Source organism: Myzus persicae, unplaced genomic scaffold (assembly GCF_001856785.1).
Source record: "Myzus persicae strain clone G006 unplaced genomic scaffold, MPER_G0061.0, whole genome shotgun sequence".
Taxonomy (NCBI): domain Eukaryota; kingdom Metazoa; phylum Arthropoda; class Insecta; order Hemiptera; family Aphididae; genus Myzus; species Myzus persicae.
In genome coordinates this window covers 254608-269989 of record NW_019101002.1, presented here as the reverse complement: position 1 = coordinate 269989, position 15382 = coordinate 254608, and the positions used below count along the sequence as shown (strand labels likewise).

Genomic DNA, 15382 nt, shown 5'->3' with positions numbered 1-15382 from the left:
AAAAAATAATTTACTCTAATAAATTATGTATTTCAATTTTAAATATTTGCAGATAGTTAAACAGTGAACATTTGTCAGTTAGGTTAGGTTAGGTTAGGTTAGTCAATATTCATCATCGTATTTTCTATTACTACCAAGGTACCATAAGCGTGCACAGACTTTTTGAGCAGGTTTGCCGGAATTTTTAAGTATAACTACCTACCTAACTCAATACAAAAAAAATAACTCTCCAAAAACTCTTAATATAAATAACTCGTGTCATAATACATGTATTAATACTTTTAATTCATAATGTCTTATGTTTATAATATTAGGTATAACTTATTCTATTGTATTTTTTCTGGTTCTTTTTATTCATGTAATCACATTATTAATTAATTTTTTTTTCTTTATGTAGGTACTAAATTGAAAATGTATTCGGTTTATTTCATTTACCTGTATTGTTTGTCTCATGGTGTAATCATCTTTTATGATGAAATTAAAATAAAATAAAATAATGTAAATAGGAATATAAATTCCACCCCAATAAACAAAACAGTATATAAATGCTATATAATCTTTTTATAATAGTTATATAATAATGACAAAAAATAATAATCTAATATTCTAATAAGTCAAAATTCTTTTATTTTTCATAGTATAGTATGAAAATAAGCAATAGTGCAGAGACCGAAATGTTCTGTGACAAAACCCTTAATTCTCACAAAAATGGTTTATTTTGACTTCAATTATATTATCACGAGTTACCAAACTATTTTATTGTTTATAGGTACTGTCTATATGTGGTGATTATGAAAATCTAATTAATATTTGATTTCGTCAAATATTTTTATAAGAAAAAAATAATAATCAACGCATTTAAATTCTATTCATGAACTAGGATATTAAGAACGATCTTGGTTTATGATTCTAATAAAAACATTTACATCTAAAATCTATGATTATGATAACTCTGAAGGCAATGTTATAAACTACTCGGCATCCTTCTCGCCCACGCCTATGCTACCTACAACCTACTGCATAAACATACGGGGCTCACATATACGTTTTCGAGTGCTATAAAATCATATCCATAGACTAATGACTAAGTATCTTAGTATAATGCTCATATCTATATTCTATACAGCTACAACCTACTTTATAAAAATCTTATGATTTGAAATTTGAATATGTACCTATAATTAGTTGTTTCTCTTTGGCGCCAATGAATAATATTATAAAATATTCAAACAGCAAAGTTATGGTTTGGGGTATCTGCAGAGTTAAAGATCGAAGATTGATAATAATTTCGAAAAAGCGAGCGTAACATATTATTGTTATTTTCTTTATTTTATTAGAGATTCATTTTATCGGTATAAGGCCCAATATAGTACAATAAAATATTGATAACGGATACGCACATAAAATAATAAACAAAACATACAGCAGTTAAAATAGTAATAAATTACACCAATGAACGAATTAGTTAAGTACCTAATATAAGATCAGTAACAAATAACAAATACAAATAAAATAAAATACAATTGACTGGAAATGAGGATGCTCAATGTTCATTGATCAGACGCATCATTCGGTCTAATTGATTGTCGCAACTTAATGTGAGGTATGAATAGGTGCATTAAAAAGAATTTGGGATTGAGTAAAGAGGTATAGGCCTTAAAATTTGTTTAGGAGAGCAAAGGAAGAGGATCAATATGTTCACGCATCAGCCTCCGAAGGATTATATCAGAAATAAATTAGCCTCTACTTTTCTATCCACTAAGTGGATAATACCAAACCTATGCTTGACTGAACAATAGTCGTGCGGCTTGTGGATGAAGGAATTTAGAAATCGTCTTTCTATTATTAATTTATTGTTCTTTGTTATTATATTACAACATTATATTGAATGTCTGTAGACCGTAGGTTAGTAAGTAACATATGCATGATTCCATTATTTTTGTTTAGGTGAAGACTGACCAACAGATTGTCTAGAAATAAAATATTTTTTCTTAATTAAAATTAAATTCTTATTTACACAATGTGCGATATTTCAAAATATATTTATTTTGGAAAATAATTATTGTGCATAATATATTATGTTATTTACCTAAAGCCATGAATAATACTTCTTGATCTCATTCCAGAATTTGCATTGAACGTCGGTACCACTGGATATGTAAATTCACCACCTCTATTCATTGTCATTTGTTTTGGATTCATCGTGTTTGCAACTTTCGAGCTTTTTTTATATTTATACCACCAATATTCAAATGCTAGTGTGAAACAAGCTAATCCAATTCCAACAAATATAACAATAAAAACTCCACCTATAGGTCATAATAAACAAAAATATTACTTATAATACAATAGACATAAATTGATAAATTGATAAATTGATAAATATTATACGAATTAGGTATCACCTAATTTCGTATTGTTACATTTTGATCTGAAGAGTTTTTTGTCGGTATACGTTGGTACCTATTGGACGATTGCCTATTGATATATTATTGTATATAATAATTTGTTATGTTAATAAATACAGAATTAAGTTTTATCCGTTTTAGGAAGTACGAGTGGGAACCCTAAAAATCATATCTACTTACCTATGAAGGTATTATAATTTATAATAATCATTGTGGGGAGTATACACGAAATTCAAAAGGTATAGAGATATATTTTACTATTATTTTAAATTTATATTAGTATGTTTTTGAATGAAACTTAGACTAAGATAACTGATAAGGGTTTTTCAAGCATGAATAGATTGAATAATATAATAGGTTTAATAAGTTTTGTTTTATGGGACCCTTTAAGCAAAATGTTTAAGGAGTCAACCTCCTCTAAAAACCATTTATAAAGTTATGTACAATCAGTAGTTGTCTGAAAATAAATGACTCTTATTTCGAGTTCATCCTGCTATATAATTCATTTTGCTTTCAGATTATAATAGGTAGGTACTATAGGAACATAATAATACTATACCATCTGCGTATATTGCCTACCTACATAGTATACATATTATACAAGTTAAAAATCAGAATATTCATGTATAACATGCAAATAGTAAGTATATCGTATATGTATATAAACATAAGAGATACAGTTTGAAAAAAAAAAAGTTTTTATTTTCTATTAGATCGACGGAGTTCATTAAACATTACAGCCGTCGTAAGAATATATATGATACACCTAAATAATGCATAAAGCTGTAGTCTGTTTTGTTTTGATTAGTTAAGTTCATTAGTATGAACAAACATTGAAAGTCAAAAATGTTAAATATTAACACATTCGCTGTGCCTGTTGGCTATAATCGACATAAACATGTCGATTTTGATAATTTTGATGTCAACATTTAACGGTTCACTTATTGGCTGCTATATCCGACACCTAGATATTGTAGCGGTAGCTATCAATGTGCTCTAAACACACTGCAGAAAATTTCTATTTTCACACATACATTTGCACTGAAAAGACTACTCGTTCAATCCATTTACAAATACACTTACCTGTTTTTCCTGGGATTTTCTTTATTGAACTTATTTGTTTATTTTCAATACGTATAAATAGGAAATTAGTATTATTATTGGCGGGTGTATTTATTTGATGAAAATACGTTTCATTTATTAAATCAGTATCATACTGTGAGTTAAATAGCGTTTAGACGTTCCACGACAGGCGCGGATCTAGAATATATTTAAGGGGGGGCCATCTTAAATAAAATTTCAGCCTATAAGTCTGATAAAAATGCAAGTAATGCAAGTCCATTTAAGCGTGAGTTACGGGAGGGGGGGGGCATGGCCCCTTGGCCCCCCCTTGGATCCGCGCCTGTTCCACGAGATAAAAAAAAAAAAAATGGATTTTAATAATATGTTTTACTTTTTACGAAAGCAGTTTTTTAGAAAAGGGTGCCGATTCACATAAACTTTATAACCCGTCATACGTGCTGTCATTTTTTTTTGCGATTTAGCGAATGTGTTAGGTAAGTAAAAAAAAATGTATGACCTATGTTATGGATACTGATGCCATCAGATTGATTATCTTGTTTTTCACATTGTATTCTTTCTGGGTTCAGATTCCACCACGTCTCTTTCAATTTTTCTAATTTTCGTTTATTGAGTAATAATAAAATTGCGTTGTTGAATTGATCTTTCAACGGAGATCCTTGTTGAACAGCAATAGCATATGGTTTTCTAGAGAACTCATCTCCGACCATTTGTAAATGGCAATCGATCATTACTTGATACCTAATATCTGTGGCATCTCCTAAAATAGAAAAATATTCTCGTTTCACTAACGCATTCAATATAATATTATTTGACAGTAATATTTTATAAGTAGCAGATACATCTTAAAACATGTAATACCTAAGTAAGCGAATCCTTCACTAGATGATTTAGAACTTTGAACTCTTTCAATCGCCTCTTCTAAAGTGTTTGGTAGCTTAGCCTCTTTCATTGCTTGCCACATTTTTGTGTATTTGTCACTTACTGGATAATCCCAAACAGCTAATTTCGCTCGCTCTACTTCACTCAGACTGTCATTTAAACTCATATCTTTCCATATTCTAAAATTATGAAAATATAAGTGTTTACTGTTTTGACATAAAGGATTGTTTGCGTAACATTTTAATAAGTTATAAATAGGTAGGTATATACTATCATAGTTTTATAAAATATGTAAGATATTTACACAATATTCAAGTGCATATTATTATTTAAAAAAATAATTAAACTATTTTTTAAATACATTCATGTCATTTAATTATTTCAAGGATGTCACTAGAGTGCACTTATACTTAGTTATTAAGTTTCTGTATTTAGTTTCTGATTTGTTTAAGATAATAACATCTATTCTAGTATAATATAATGTCGGCACCGACGGGCTCTCATGCAACGGCGGTAGGCCCGACGACTCGAGCGACAAGTACCTTATATTGGAACATTGGGTAACATCTTAAACATATTATGTTTATAACTAAGTAAAGTTATATTTGGGTATTTTCATTAAGTAAACATGTGGATGTATTAATATTTTTAAAAACTTTTGGTGCTCAACTCATAAAACCGTGTTTCGATGTCAGCCATTCTTTGAAAATAAGTCATTGCTGATGATCCATTCAATGGAGCGTATTGTATTTTATATTGTTTAGACAAATCGTCCAATGATTCTACAGGAGTGTCCAATCGAGAAACTGTTAAAAAAGCTGCCAAATTAGCCGTATAAGAAGCTATAATTATAAATCCGAAAAGCCACCATGTAGCAGCAACCAGTCTACCGGAAAGATTTTTAGGCGCTTCACCTCCACCCTAAAAAATAGTAAGGCAAAACAATTGTTTGGTTTTTGTAATTAAATTACAAGTATTAAATAGTTATATTACATATTTTTAGAAGTGATTTTTTTTTACATTTATTTTATTTGTCTTATCTTGCTTATTATTATTGAAAATATTACCTGTGGAGTCAAAGAAGTCATACAGAACCATAAACATTCTTTAAGGTTGAATTCTCTTTTTTCTTCGTCATCTTTATATTTATTTCTGTTATTTTGGTAACTATATGGGCTCCAGCGATCAAATACCCACATCAAAAAACTAATATAGAAAATATTCATACCATGAGTTTACATTGAAATTGCATGTATATTATAAAATATCTATGTTTACATTAAACATACTCATAAAGGTAAATTTTTTATACGTGTCATTCACCTGGTGAAAAAGTAAGCTCCAAGTATACACATCCATACATCGTTTTCTAGAACTGTAAGAAATTTAAACAACGAAGTTGGCGTTTGTGGTTTTTTCATTAAAATTGTTATTCCGACTAAATCATAATAAGGGACCGTAAAATCAACAACATTTTCTCTCTCGGCCATAACTGACAGGGAGCCCAGTGCAATATCAGCTCTCTATAAAAAAATTGCTTTACAATAAAATTGAATGGACGTTATTATTTTAAATTATGTTTACCTTTTCGACAAGTTCTTTGACCATTCCGTTCCACTGTCCATTTTCGTCCATATTACCTGAACATATAAAATATTTCATATCAATAATGAAATTCAATTCTCATTGGTTTTATTATTATAATATTATTATATTTTTAAATTACCAAAATTGTTGTCTGGGGCTATATAAATTTCGTACTCGAAACCAATTAGTTTTCTAATTTCTTCGATTAAATCAATACAGTAACCTTTAAATTTTACACCTTTACCATCTTCGTCATCAACTTGTATCATAAACGGATTTTGCTGAAACGAATTATATATTTTTATAGTATTAAATAAATGCATAATTATACTGTTTTGAAAAATAATGTTTAAGTTTATTAATGAATATTTATAATAATAATAATTATTATAACTAAAATCATAATTAGTAGGTATAATATACTCTGTCCAGTGAGAAAGTACGCAGACTTAGCACATCTTCATTTCCCACACGACACTTTGCCATGGATGCGCAGAAGAACCTATTTTTGTAAGATTAGGTTCTCGTGTTCTCTCCCCGAACAGAGTGTAGTATGTATACATTATACTATCTGACTTTACCATACATGGCTATATAATAGAACAAAAAGTTATGTATTTCTATAAATATTAATTACCAACACGGTGACTACTCTGTATACAGTGACGGCGGAAAAATGTGTCATATTTGCGGCATCTTTTACAATGATCGGTGAATTGAGACTCGCCTTCCACGAACCCACGTTTTCAGCGCTTACTGATTGACTGTTTAATACTGTGACTTTTTCTAGTCTCATTGTAAACTCTTCATAACTGTGTCCATTTGTATCTATTAAAAATGGTGCATAGGAGGGCGGTTCTGTCATCTTAAGTTCGTGAACACATTATATTCGATTAGTAGGTACAAACAATTAATTATCATTGAGTTTTTGATTTGTAATCACTCACATCTTTTAAATATCTTCTTAAATCGACATTTCTTCGTGGAAGTGGATTCTCTTCATTGTATTCATCGCATGTAGTGTAAGTTACATTAGTTGGCCATTCCCCACTATTCATCATTGACCTATAAAATACAATATTTACTAAATTAAAAATAATACATTTTTAAATGTTAACCTAATGTTTAACAAATTTTTATGTAATTCTATCAAATTTAAATGACGCTTCAATAGCAATAGTTGTAGCTTAAACTTAAAATTACTCATTTCCGTATTATAAACTTATATAAATAAATAATAATTATTGAGGTAAAATATTGTGCTTAATATTATAACAGCTGAAATGATTTAAATTCTGTAATATGACGCATTAATGTATTATGATTGCGAATATTGTTATATACCTGATTGCTAACAAGGATCGATAGTAAAAATCGAAGTAAAATGCTGCTTTCAGTTCTGGAGTTGATGTCAAACCATATGTAGTCCTTAAATTTGATAATTTTTCTCGACTTCCAGCATCCGGCTCAGGTTTTACGAACAAAATAGTAGCATTAGAACAGCCACATTTCAGTGATCCTTTATCCTATTCACAAAATAGATGTTTGATCCTACCTTAAATTTAGTGAAATAGTTATTCAGTGTTGTAGTTATTGTACTGTGATCTCTCGTAATTTTACACATGAAGAGTATTGAATATAATCCATTCCGGAACTACGATTAACTACTGTGAATCTTAATTTATTAGTTATTAATGACTATATTTAACGTGCTATGATATTATTATATTTTATTTTATATGTTTGCCAAGTGCCAACTTAGGGTTTATGAAGTGTATGTATTTTACGTAAATATGACGGTTCACAGAATTCATTTTTTTTATTTAGTTTACCAAATGACTGGAATGATAATTAGTTGTAAATGGCTATCTCTTGTCAGTCATAAATTGTAAAAACATATATATTTGCATTTATTCGCATATCGTATTATATTTTAAACTTAGTTTATCTGCAATAAGGATAATTTAAACAGGTTATGCAAAGTAAACTCTGGAACACTCTACTTAGCTCCACCAAAGTTGTATTAAATATCTTAAGGCCTCCAAGGCTCCAATGCCGGCTATTTATTAAGGAGCATATTATTAGCAATGTAATTCGCATACCGTTTCGGTGTCGCATGATCTTATGAGTATGTAGAAGCGTAAATGGTTATAAGTGTATACATTAGGTAAAAGTACGAATATCGGTGAAACCTAGGATAAACAAAATAGTTTGGTCAAACTCCGAATGATTTATGTAGTTCGGACTTTTACAAACGAAATTTGGTAAATCTTAGGATGAACAACCATTGTTGGTTCAAGTACAAAATTGTTTACCAATTATTGTGTGATATTTTCCCCCTTGCTTTATACTCGTATTAGTTTTAAGTACCTATATTAGGTGCTATACATTATTTACTACTTACTAGTATTAAGATACACACTTTTATACTAATTATTATTTTTTTCTTTATTGTTTAAGCATTAACTACACAGGTTATTAGCTTTACAAGTGTTACATCGTTTATTGTTTTTAAATATTACTGCACTTAGTGCACAGGTAAATTTCATTAAACTATCAAATAACAAAATATTTTGCTGTCCGTTTCAGCAGTAACGACTAAAATGACTTCCCGGTAATATTTTTAGATAATTTCTTTTTTAATTGATAAAAAACAACATTTTACAGCCCACATTAAACTCAGATTTTTATTTTATTTAAATAATAGTATAAAATAATTTGTAAAAAAAGCTAAGAATTTTCTTTTTTTTAAAGACTTATAAGTTATAATAAAGTTTGAGATTAAAAAATATGGAAAACGAAGTTTGTATGCGGGTTGTAAAATATTTTCCTCTATCAATTAAAAAAAAATAATCAAATTTGGTTGATTCTACGGGGCAGAATTATTATTCCCGTAAAATGTGTTTTTGAGGACAAAATCACATTAGCACCGGGCGTCTTTAAAATTTAAAAATGTCAAACTGAATGTTTGGAGCACTTGAGACAAACAAATTACACAAGTTTAAAAGTTTCAAAGAAGGTAGATCTTAAGTAGATTTTGCAGGACATTTTAACTTTTATAAAGTTAATAATATTTTTGCTAAGTGCATAATAGTTTAATATATTGGATTCTGAGAGAAGAGATGAGTGTATTGATTTTACAACGACGATGTGTTTTTTTTATATTTATTTTTTATTTTTTTGTGTGCCTGCAAATGAATTTCTGTGACAGCATCTTACGATTATCTGGTAGGATGGTGAATCTAGATGGTACTTTTTGAGGTAAAAAAAGAAATTTCCAATCATTTTCAAAAGTGGCAGGAAAAACAAACAAAAACTTAAGGAGAAACTGAATTTTTATGTAAAATTAGTTTTTGACAAAATCGACTTTGGTTTTTTGTGTAACTCTAAAAAAAAATACCGTAGATACATGAAATTTTTACTGAATGTTTAAATTCTCATTTTATATACACCATGCAATTTTCAAAATGTTTTGACTCGTTTTGAGCAGTTAACGGACATTTTAAATTTTTTAGTTTTCTTTTATAAATGTCAATATAATTGAATTTGTTGAAAATTTAATTGAAGGCATAGGTATATTGTTACAATATCAGTTGAAATATATTAAAAATACATAGGTGTGGTTTTGTTTTATATGTAGGTGTTTAAAGTTAGACGAAATTTAACAAATTGAAAATGTACAAATTATTTTGCAGTCAACATTTATAAAATTTTCTACTTATGTAGCTAAAGATCAAAAATTTAAAAAAAAGTTGCACTCAATAGTTTGAATTCAAATTTAACACCATCCATTACAGTGACCCACTTATCACATACTATACAACCGAGCAACCACGACAATCACTTACCCTCTGTATTTCAATAGTTTTTGAATATTGACAAGAATTTACAAATTCGAAATGTACAATAATTTTTTTTATTTGATATTTAGATGGATTCAGCGTATCGATATAATTATATATATAATGATTGTATAAAATAAATTAAAATCATCTGATTTAGTATCTTGATTTTTTTGACCCCCTCCCCCTTTCAAACTGTCTATGTTATTACTAGTTTAAAAAGGAGAAAAGTCTACAGTGAGTGTCATTAATGGACAATTAATTTCTCACTTCTAATGCTATCGTATTTTTATTTTTACTTCATTAACGTGATTAATAATTAATATTAATATGTATACATTCACCCTTACTTAATCACATACACTAATTGATAACTGTATCATTCTAGTCCTAACATTAAGTCACAGATATCAGATATGTACATAGTATATTGTACCTTAGGTATAGATTTCATATCATAAATAAATAAATAAAATAATAATAAAAAACATCATCTTATTGTTTAGTAATATACATTGGATCATATGAATATTTTTGTTTCCAATTTGTATACTTTTTTACCTGTGTGATTACATGCCATGCATATTTTCGACCAAATAATTTATTGGAATTCGCGTGGTCCAAAACAGATTTAATAATTGATAATTTTCCCAATACAAAAAAATTGACAATATCTACATCACGGAATCTAGTTAAGTGTAGTTTAATGCTGGTAGTGTCATCGATAGCAGCTATAATATGTCTAGTCGGAATATTTTGTAGTAACGACTTATACTTGTGATCCATTACTAGAATATATAACATTATCAAATGTATTTAAAACATTAGTTAGTTACATTAAATACAGTTAATAATATTATCTATTGTTTACATATTATTATGTATCATTACATATACGTGTATATTTTAAAATTATTATAAGAGTATCTCTATTATATTTTTGTTTGATAAAATTAATGTTACCCCATTCTGTAAAATGTAATAAGTATTTGTATTTGCACAAAACAGTATCTGTAATATATTTTAACTTATAAGTTAGTCTTTAAAAACAAAAATTATATTGTGATGTAGGTACATTTTCCACTGGTTAATTTTTACAATAATTGAAATCTTGTGATACCTATAATTTAATTTTTTGTTTATGTTTCATAAAACATAATTAAACTGTACAATACTTCAAAATGTTTATAGTTTTTATAACATAATCAATGACATTATATATTTTGGAATGATATTGTATTACATAAGCTAAGCGTTATTTATAAACTACATATTATATATTAAATATATATTATGCAGGAACATTTACTAAGCATACCAACCCCTTTTCTTCTTTAATAATAAAGTTATTCAAAAATCTGATTTTTGGAATTTTTAAGTAGGTCTAGTACCTAATTACCCACACCTATTTAGATACCATATTTTAAAATTCATGAGATTTTTTTTGTATTATTAAACGATTTCTTGTGGAGATACTGACTTGTATTTTTCGAATGACAACCTCTTTACTAACTTTTTTTTACTGTAAATAATTAAGCAGATCATTTTTTGAGTTATTTAACTTTGTGAATGATAGATAACAGGTCTTTGAAAATGAGTTTGGAAGAATTGAGATGATAAGGTATGGTAATTTTTATAAATCTATCAATATGTATAATTTATGAGTATAATAATGATATACCTATCCAATATTAAATATATTTTATATTTCTGTAAAACCATTTTTAAGGACTTTTATCCTTAGTTTAAATATTTTAATAACTGAATAACTAATAGTTCAAATTTCAAATTAGGTACATAAACATTTTCAAAGAAGTTATCTACTAAATAATTTACAATAAAAATGGGAGTTATCATTTGAAAAACAGAAGTTTGAATCTTCCATAGCCCATAGGGCACTCTTTGAGTAGTACAAAACTTATTAAGAATTTGAAAATATGATCTAAAAGTATATTTACAAATTTCAATAATCAGAGTTCGAATAAATGATAAGATAGGTAATTAAAAGAAAAATAGGGGTCCTGCATGCTTGGTGATCATACTGTTTATTCAATATAATATAGGTATTTATATCTGTTGATTCTTTCATTATTGAACACTCATTATTTTGAGAAGTATAAATATTTTTGGAAAAAATGTTTACATGGTTTTTAGTCGTTAAAAAATAACGGTTTAAAATTGTTTTCAAGGAAAACAGACAGTACTAATCCTAAATACGGGTTTTATTTATCGAAATATTTAGAAAAATGTTCTGCTTTCGTAATGATCCGAAACCATGTACAAAAATTATTTCCAAAAACATTAATTTTTTTTGAATAATGTTTGTCCCACGTTAAATGAATCACCCGGCATAATTTCTTAAACTATATTAATTATGTTAACACACGAAAACAATAATTTTATCATTTCCGTCCTTCTTATAAATCATATCTCATTTTTATTCATAATTAATACAGTTTTTACTTTACATACCAAATGTATCATCAAACATTATGCCAGCATTTGTTATATTCTGTGCTACCACAATACTTCTTACTATTTCTGGTATAAGGTCTGCAGGTGGACTTATTTGTATCAGATATTTTTGTTGTTCTCCGTCTAAATTTCTCCATTGTCTAAAAAATAAAAAATATCTAGATCTAATCTAAAAATAGGGTAATGAATTACTTTCAGGAAATAAATTTGAAATTACATATTCATTAATTATTAGAGACTTTAGTTTGGTTAGGATTGTTTCGAAAGTTAAATAATATACTAACAATATTTTAAATTAGAAATTTGGGAATCAATTTTTTTAAGAATTCCAGTACTACAAGTACTTATTACTTATAAAAAAAATAACGAATAATTGTTCACATTTTTTTAGTGCCACAATATTATTTTGAAATGCTCGTTTTTGCATTTGCCGCGAGTTTAAGATATTATTAATCGACGTCGAACTATCAAAATTATATCGATTAAGAAAAATAATTTAAAAGTTTTGATATAAAAAATTGATTTGTAAACTTACATAAAAGTTATTTTCTAATACAGTTATACCTATAAACTATATATAGGTTATAGATAAGTAACTAAATTGATTTTTTTTGAGTACATCAAGTTTCACTGAATTGCGTTTTCGAATATGATAATATAATTGCCATCACTTATACAATTTTTTTTATCAAAGTAATCTAATCACCTTATATCACCAGTTTGTCCATATGATGCGCTGACAGTAGGTAATGCTAAAGCCGCAGTAAATGATTTCACAGCTTCTGATGCAACCCCATTAATTGTTGTGTCGATGACTAGATGTGGTGGTTTATTGTTGCGAATTGATGCATTATAGTTTACACAAACTACATTTTTAAAACGGTAATTACAAGCATAACAAATAATTATGCATTAAGAAAAGCTTATTAGTTCCACCAGTAATTGATATATAACGTTCATTTGGTCAAAATCAATTTTTTTTTAAATTTATATTTATAATTTCTACGATAACATAAATTATCAAGTACATATTAGCACATAGAAGACGGAGTAGTGGAGAGTTAGGAAAAATATCGAGATGGAGGATTCTTCCAGAAATAAAACATATTGGACACACAATCAGGGGCCGAAGATTAAAGTAGGCTAGACACACATGAAGCCAAAACTCTCGTGTAGTCACTATTACAGAAGAGAATCAATAGGGAAAAGGCCAATTGGTAAAACCCATTTGAGGCGCACAAATATGATCAAAAAAATATGTAGAACCTCTGGATAACACGTGTCTCTGATATGGAAAACTCGAGGATTGGATGTGTGATGAGATGGTTTAATGGCTGATAAAAGAAAAAGAAGAAGAATATTTTCACATAAATGGTAAGTATTCATGGGCATTGATTAATTTAAAATATCAAAACCAATAGCACACTATTGAAACTATTAGTGAACGAACATTAATTGCTGTGTCGTAAGCGAGTAAGACGGAGAACAAAATATACGGGTATGACGTCGTCCTCTTCAGTAAGTACATAATATTGTATGTATATTTCTAATCATTTTTTACTTTAACCTACAGTGGTAATAATTTGTGTATTATTTATTAAGTTAGTTAAAATCATATTCCGACCAGTGGTTGAATTGAAAAAAGTACAAAACAATAAATAGGTACAATGTGTGTTTATGAAGATTTAATGGCTTTTATGTGATAATTAGGAAAGGAGTGTAATTAGGATGGGATAATATTATAAAAAAAGTACAGGTAGTTTTCCTCTTACGTGCCTATCTCTAAAGTAAAAATAAAATAGTTTCTAAAGTATATTTTTTATTTAAAATAAGTTTCTTTATTCTTCTGACTACTACTGTCTTGTCAATTATGTATTTACGATATAGTTTAGTAAACTTTATCGGTTTTTTACTTAAACGATATTATTAAATATTATTATAGCTATAGCAGTATGTAAATTACTTTTCCTTTTAAAAAATGTATTTATTGAATTTTTATACTTTTACATAGTAGGTATTATGTTGTTTTACAGACTACAATAATTTTATAGTTCATAAATGTATTTATGAATAAATTTATATGTGAAGACAAACATTAAGTTAACGGAAAAATATACTAAACAAACAAATCAAATCAGATTTTTTTCAACATTAATATTTTGGTATTAATTTAAGTTATATGAATTTAGTACGAAATAAAGTCAATTTTATTATTTCGTCATTGATATTATTTTAAGTTATTTTATAGATAGCATAAAATATTATTGCTTTAAAAATAAATGAAAATAAATATTTTGAAAATGGTTTGATTTATAGATGTAAGCTTAACATTTTTAAAATACAATATCATACGTGTTTCTAATATAGCCGAAGCATCGTCTCCGCCAATTTTCACAGAATATAAACCATCAATCATCAATCCAACCCTTGGATTCCTTCGAATATAATTTAACGCCACATTCAGAGTATCTTCGGCCACTTCATTAGTTCGATCATTTATGAAGACTATTGAAATCCCAAAATGAGTTCAATATTTTATAGTTTTAACAGCAAAACATACATTATTTTTATATTTATATTTTATATAAGTAATCAACAATTAACTCACGGATATTAACTGTCTGTAAATTTTGAGATGAAACTATGTTAAATATAGTATTAATCCATAATAGAACTGTTATTCCTCGAATAGGTTTGTACATGGTTAACATCTTACTACAATTCTGAACTAAATTATTTTCGTTTTCAGCAATTCATAAAAAAACTTTTTTCTTAAGAACCATTGTTAACAGTCGCCCAGGGATACGTTGGTCAAAACACCATTAAACTTGAATGAATGCTTGTTTGGTGAAAATAAATTAAATTAAAAACTTCATTTTTACGTTTTAATACAATTAATTTTTTAGGCATGATATTTAGAGAATATAGAATAATACACAAGGCTCTAAAAAATTACTAGTTCAAACTAAGAATCTTGAAAAATGAATTTTATATTTTTATTTAAATATACTTAATTAAAATACTGTGAGGAATCTAAATTAAATATTATTGCAATAATAATAAAAATGATGTTTATTAAGTAAACTATGCATTGAATTCGTTTTGAAA

At 27.5% G+C, this 15382-nt stretch overlaps 1 protein-coding gene across 1 annotated transcript; it reads right to left on the bottom strand.

Moving 5' to 3' along the window:
- Positions 1–1836: 1836 nt before the first annotated feature.
- On the bottom strand, positions 1837–14997 carry LOC111027231 (ionotropic receptor 25a). The gene is made up of 17 exons (XM_022305511.1): positions 14883–14997; positions 14627–14779; positions 12981–13140; positions 12272–12414; positions 10361–10587; positions 7302–7483; positions 6905–7022; positions 6595–6822; positions 6097–6238; positions 5955–6010; positions 5694–5893; positions 5438–5576; positions 5041–5291; positions 4350–4549; positions 3988–4248; positions 2090–2309; positions 1837–1970 (listed from the first exon to the last, which is right to left on the bottom strand). Exons 1-17 carry the CDS (start codon positions 14983–14985, stop codon positions 1934–1936), a joined length of 2820 nt encoding a protein of 939 aa, XP_022161203.1. The 5' UTR covers positions 14986–14997; the 3' UTR covers positions 1837–1933.
- Between the last annotated feature and the right edge of the window lie 385 nt (positions 14998–15382).

Bases quoted from the DNA above. Each gene is read 5' to 3' on its own strand.
- LOC111027231 (XM_022305511.1), bottom strand. From the start codon at position 14,985: ATGTTAACCATGTACAAACCTATTCGAGGAATAACAGTTCTATTATGG. The intron at 7,484-10,360 runs GTAAAAAAGTAT...TTTTGTGAATAG, and splicing joins CATGGCATGTAATCACACAG to GATAAAGGATCACTGAAATG. The intron at 6,823-6,904 runs GTGAGTGATTAC...CACGAACTTAAG, and splicing joins TAAGAAGATATTTAAAAGAT to ATGACAGAACCGCCCTCCTA.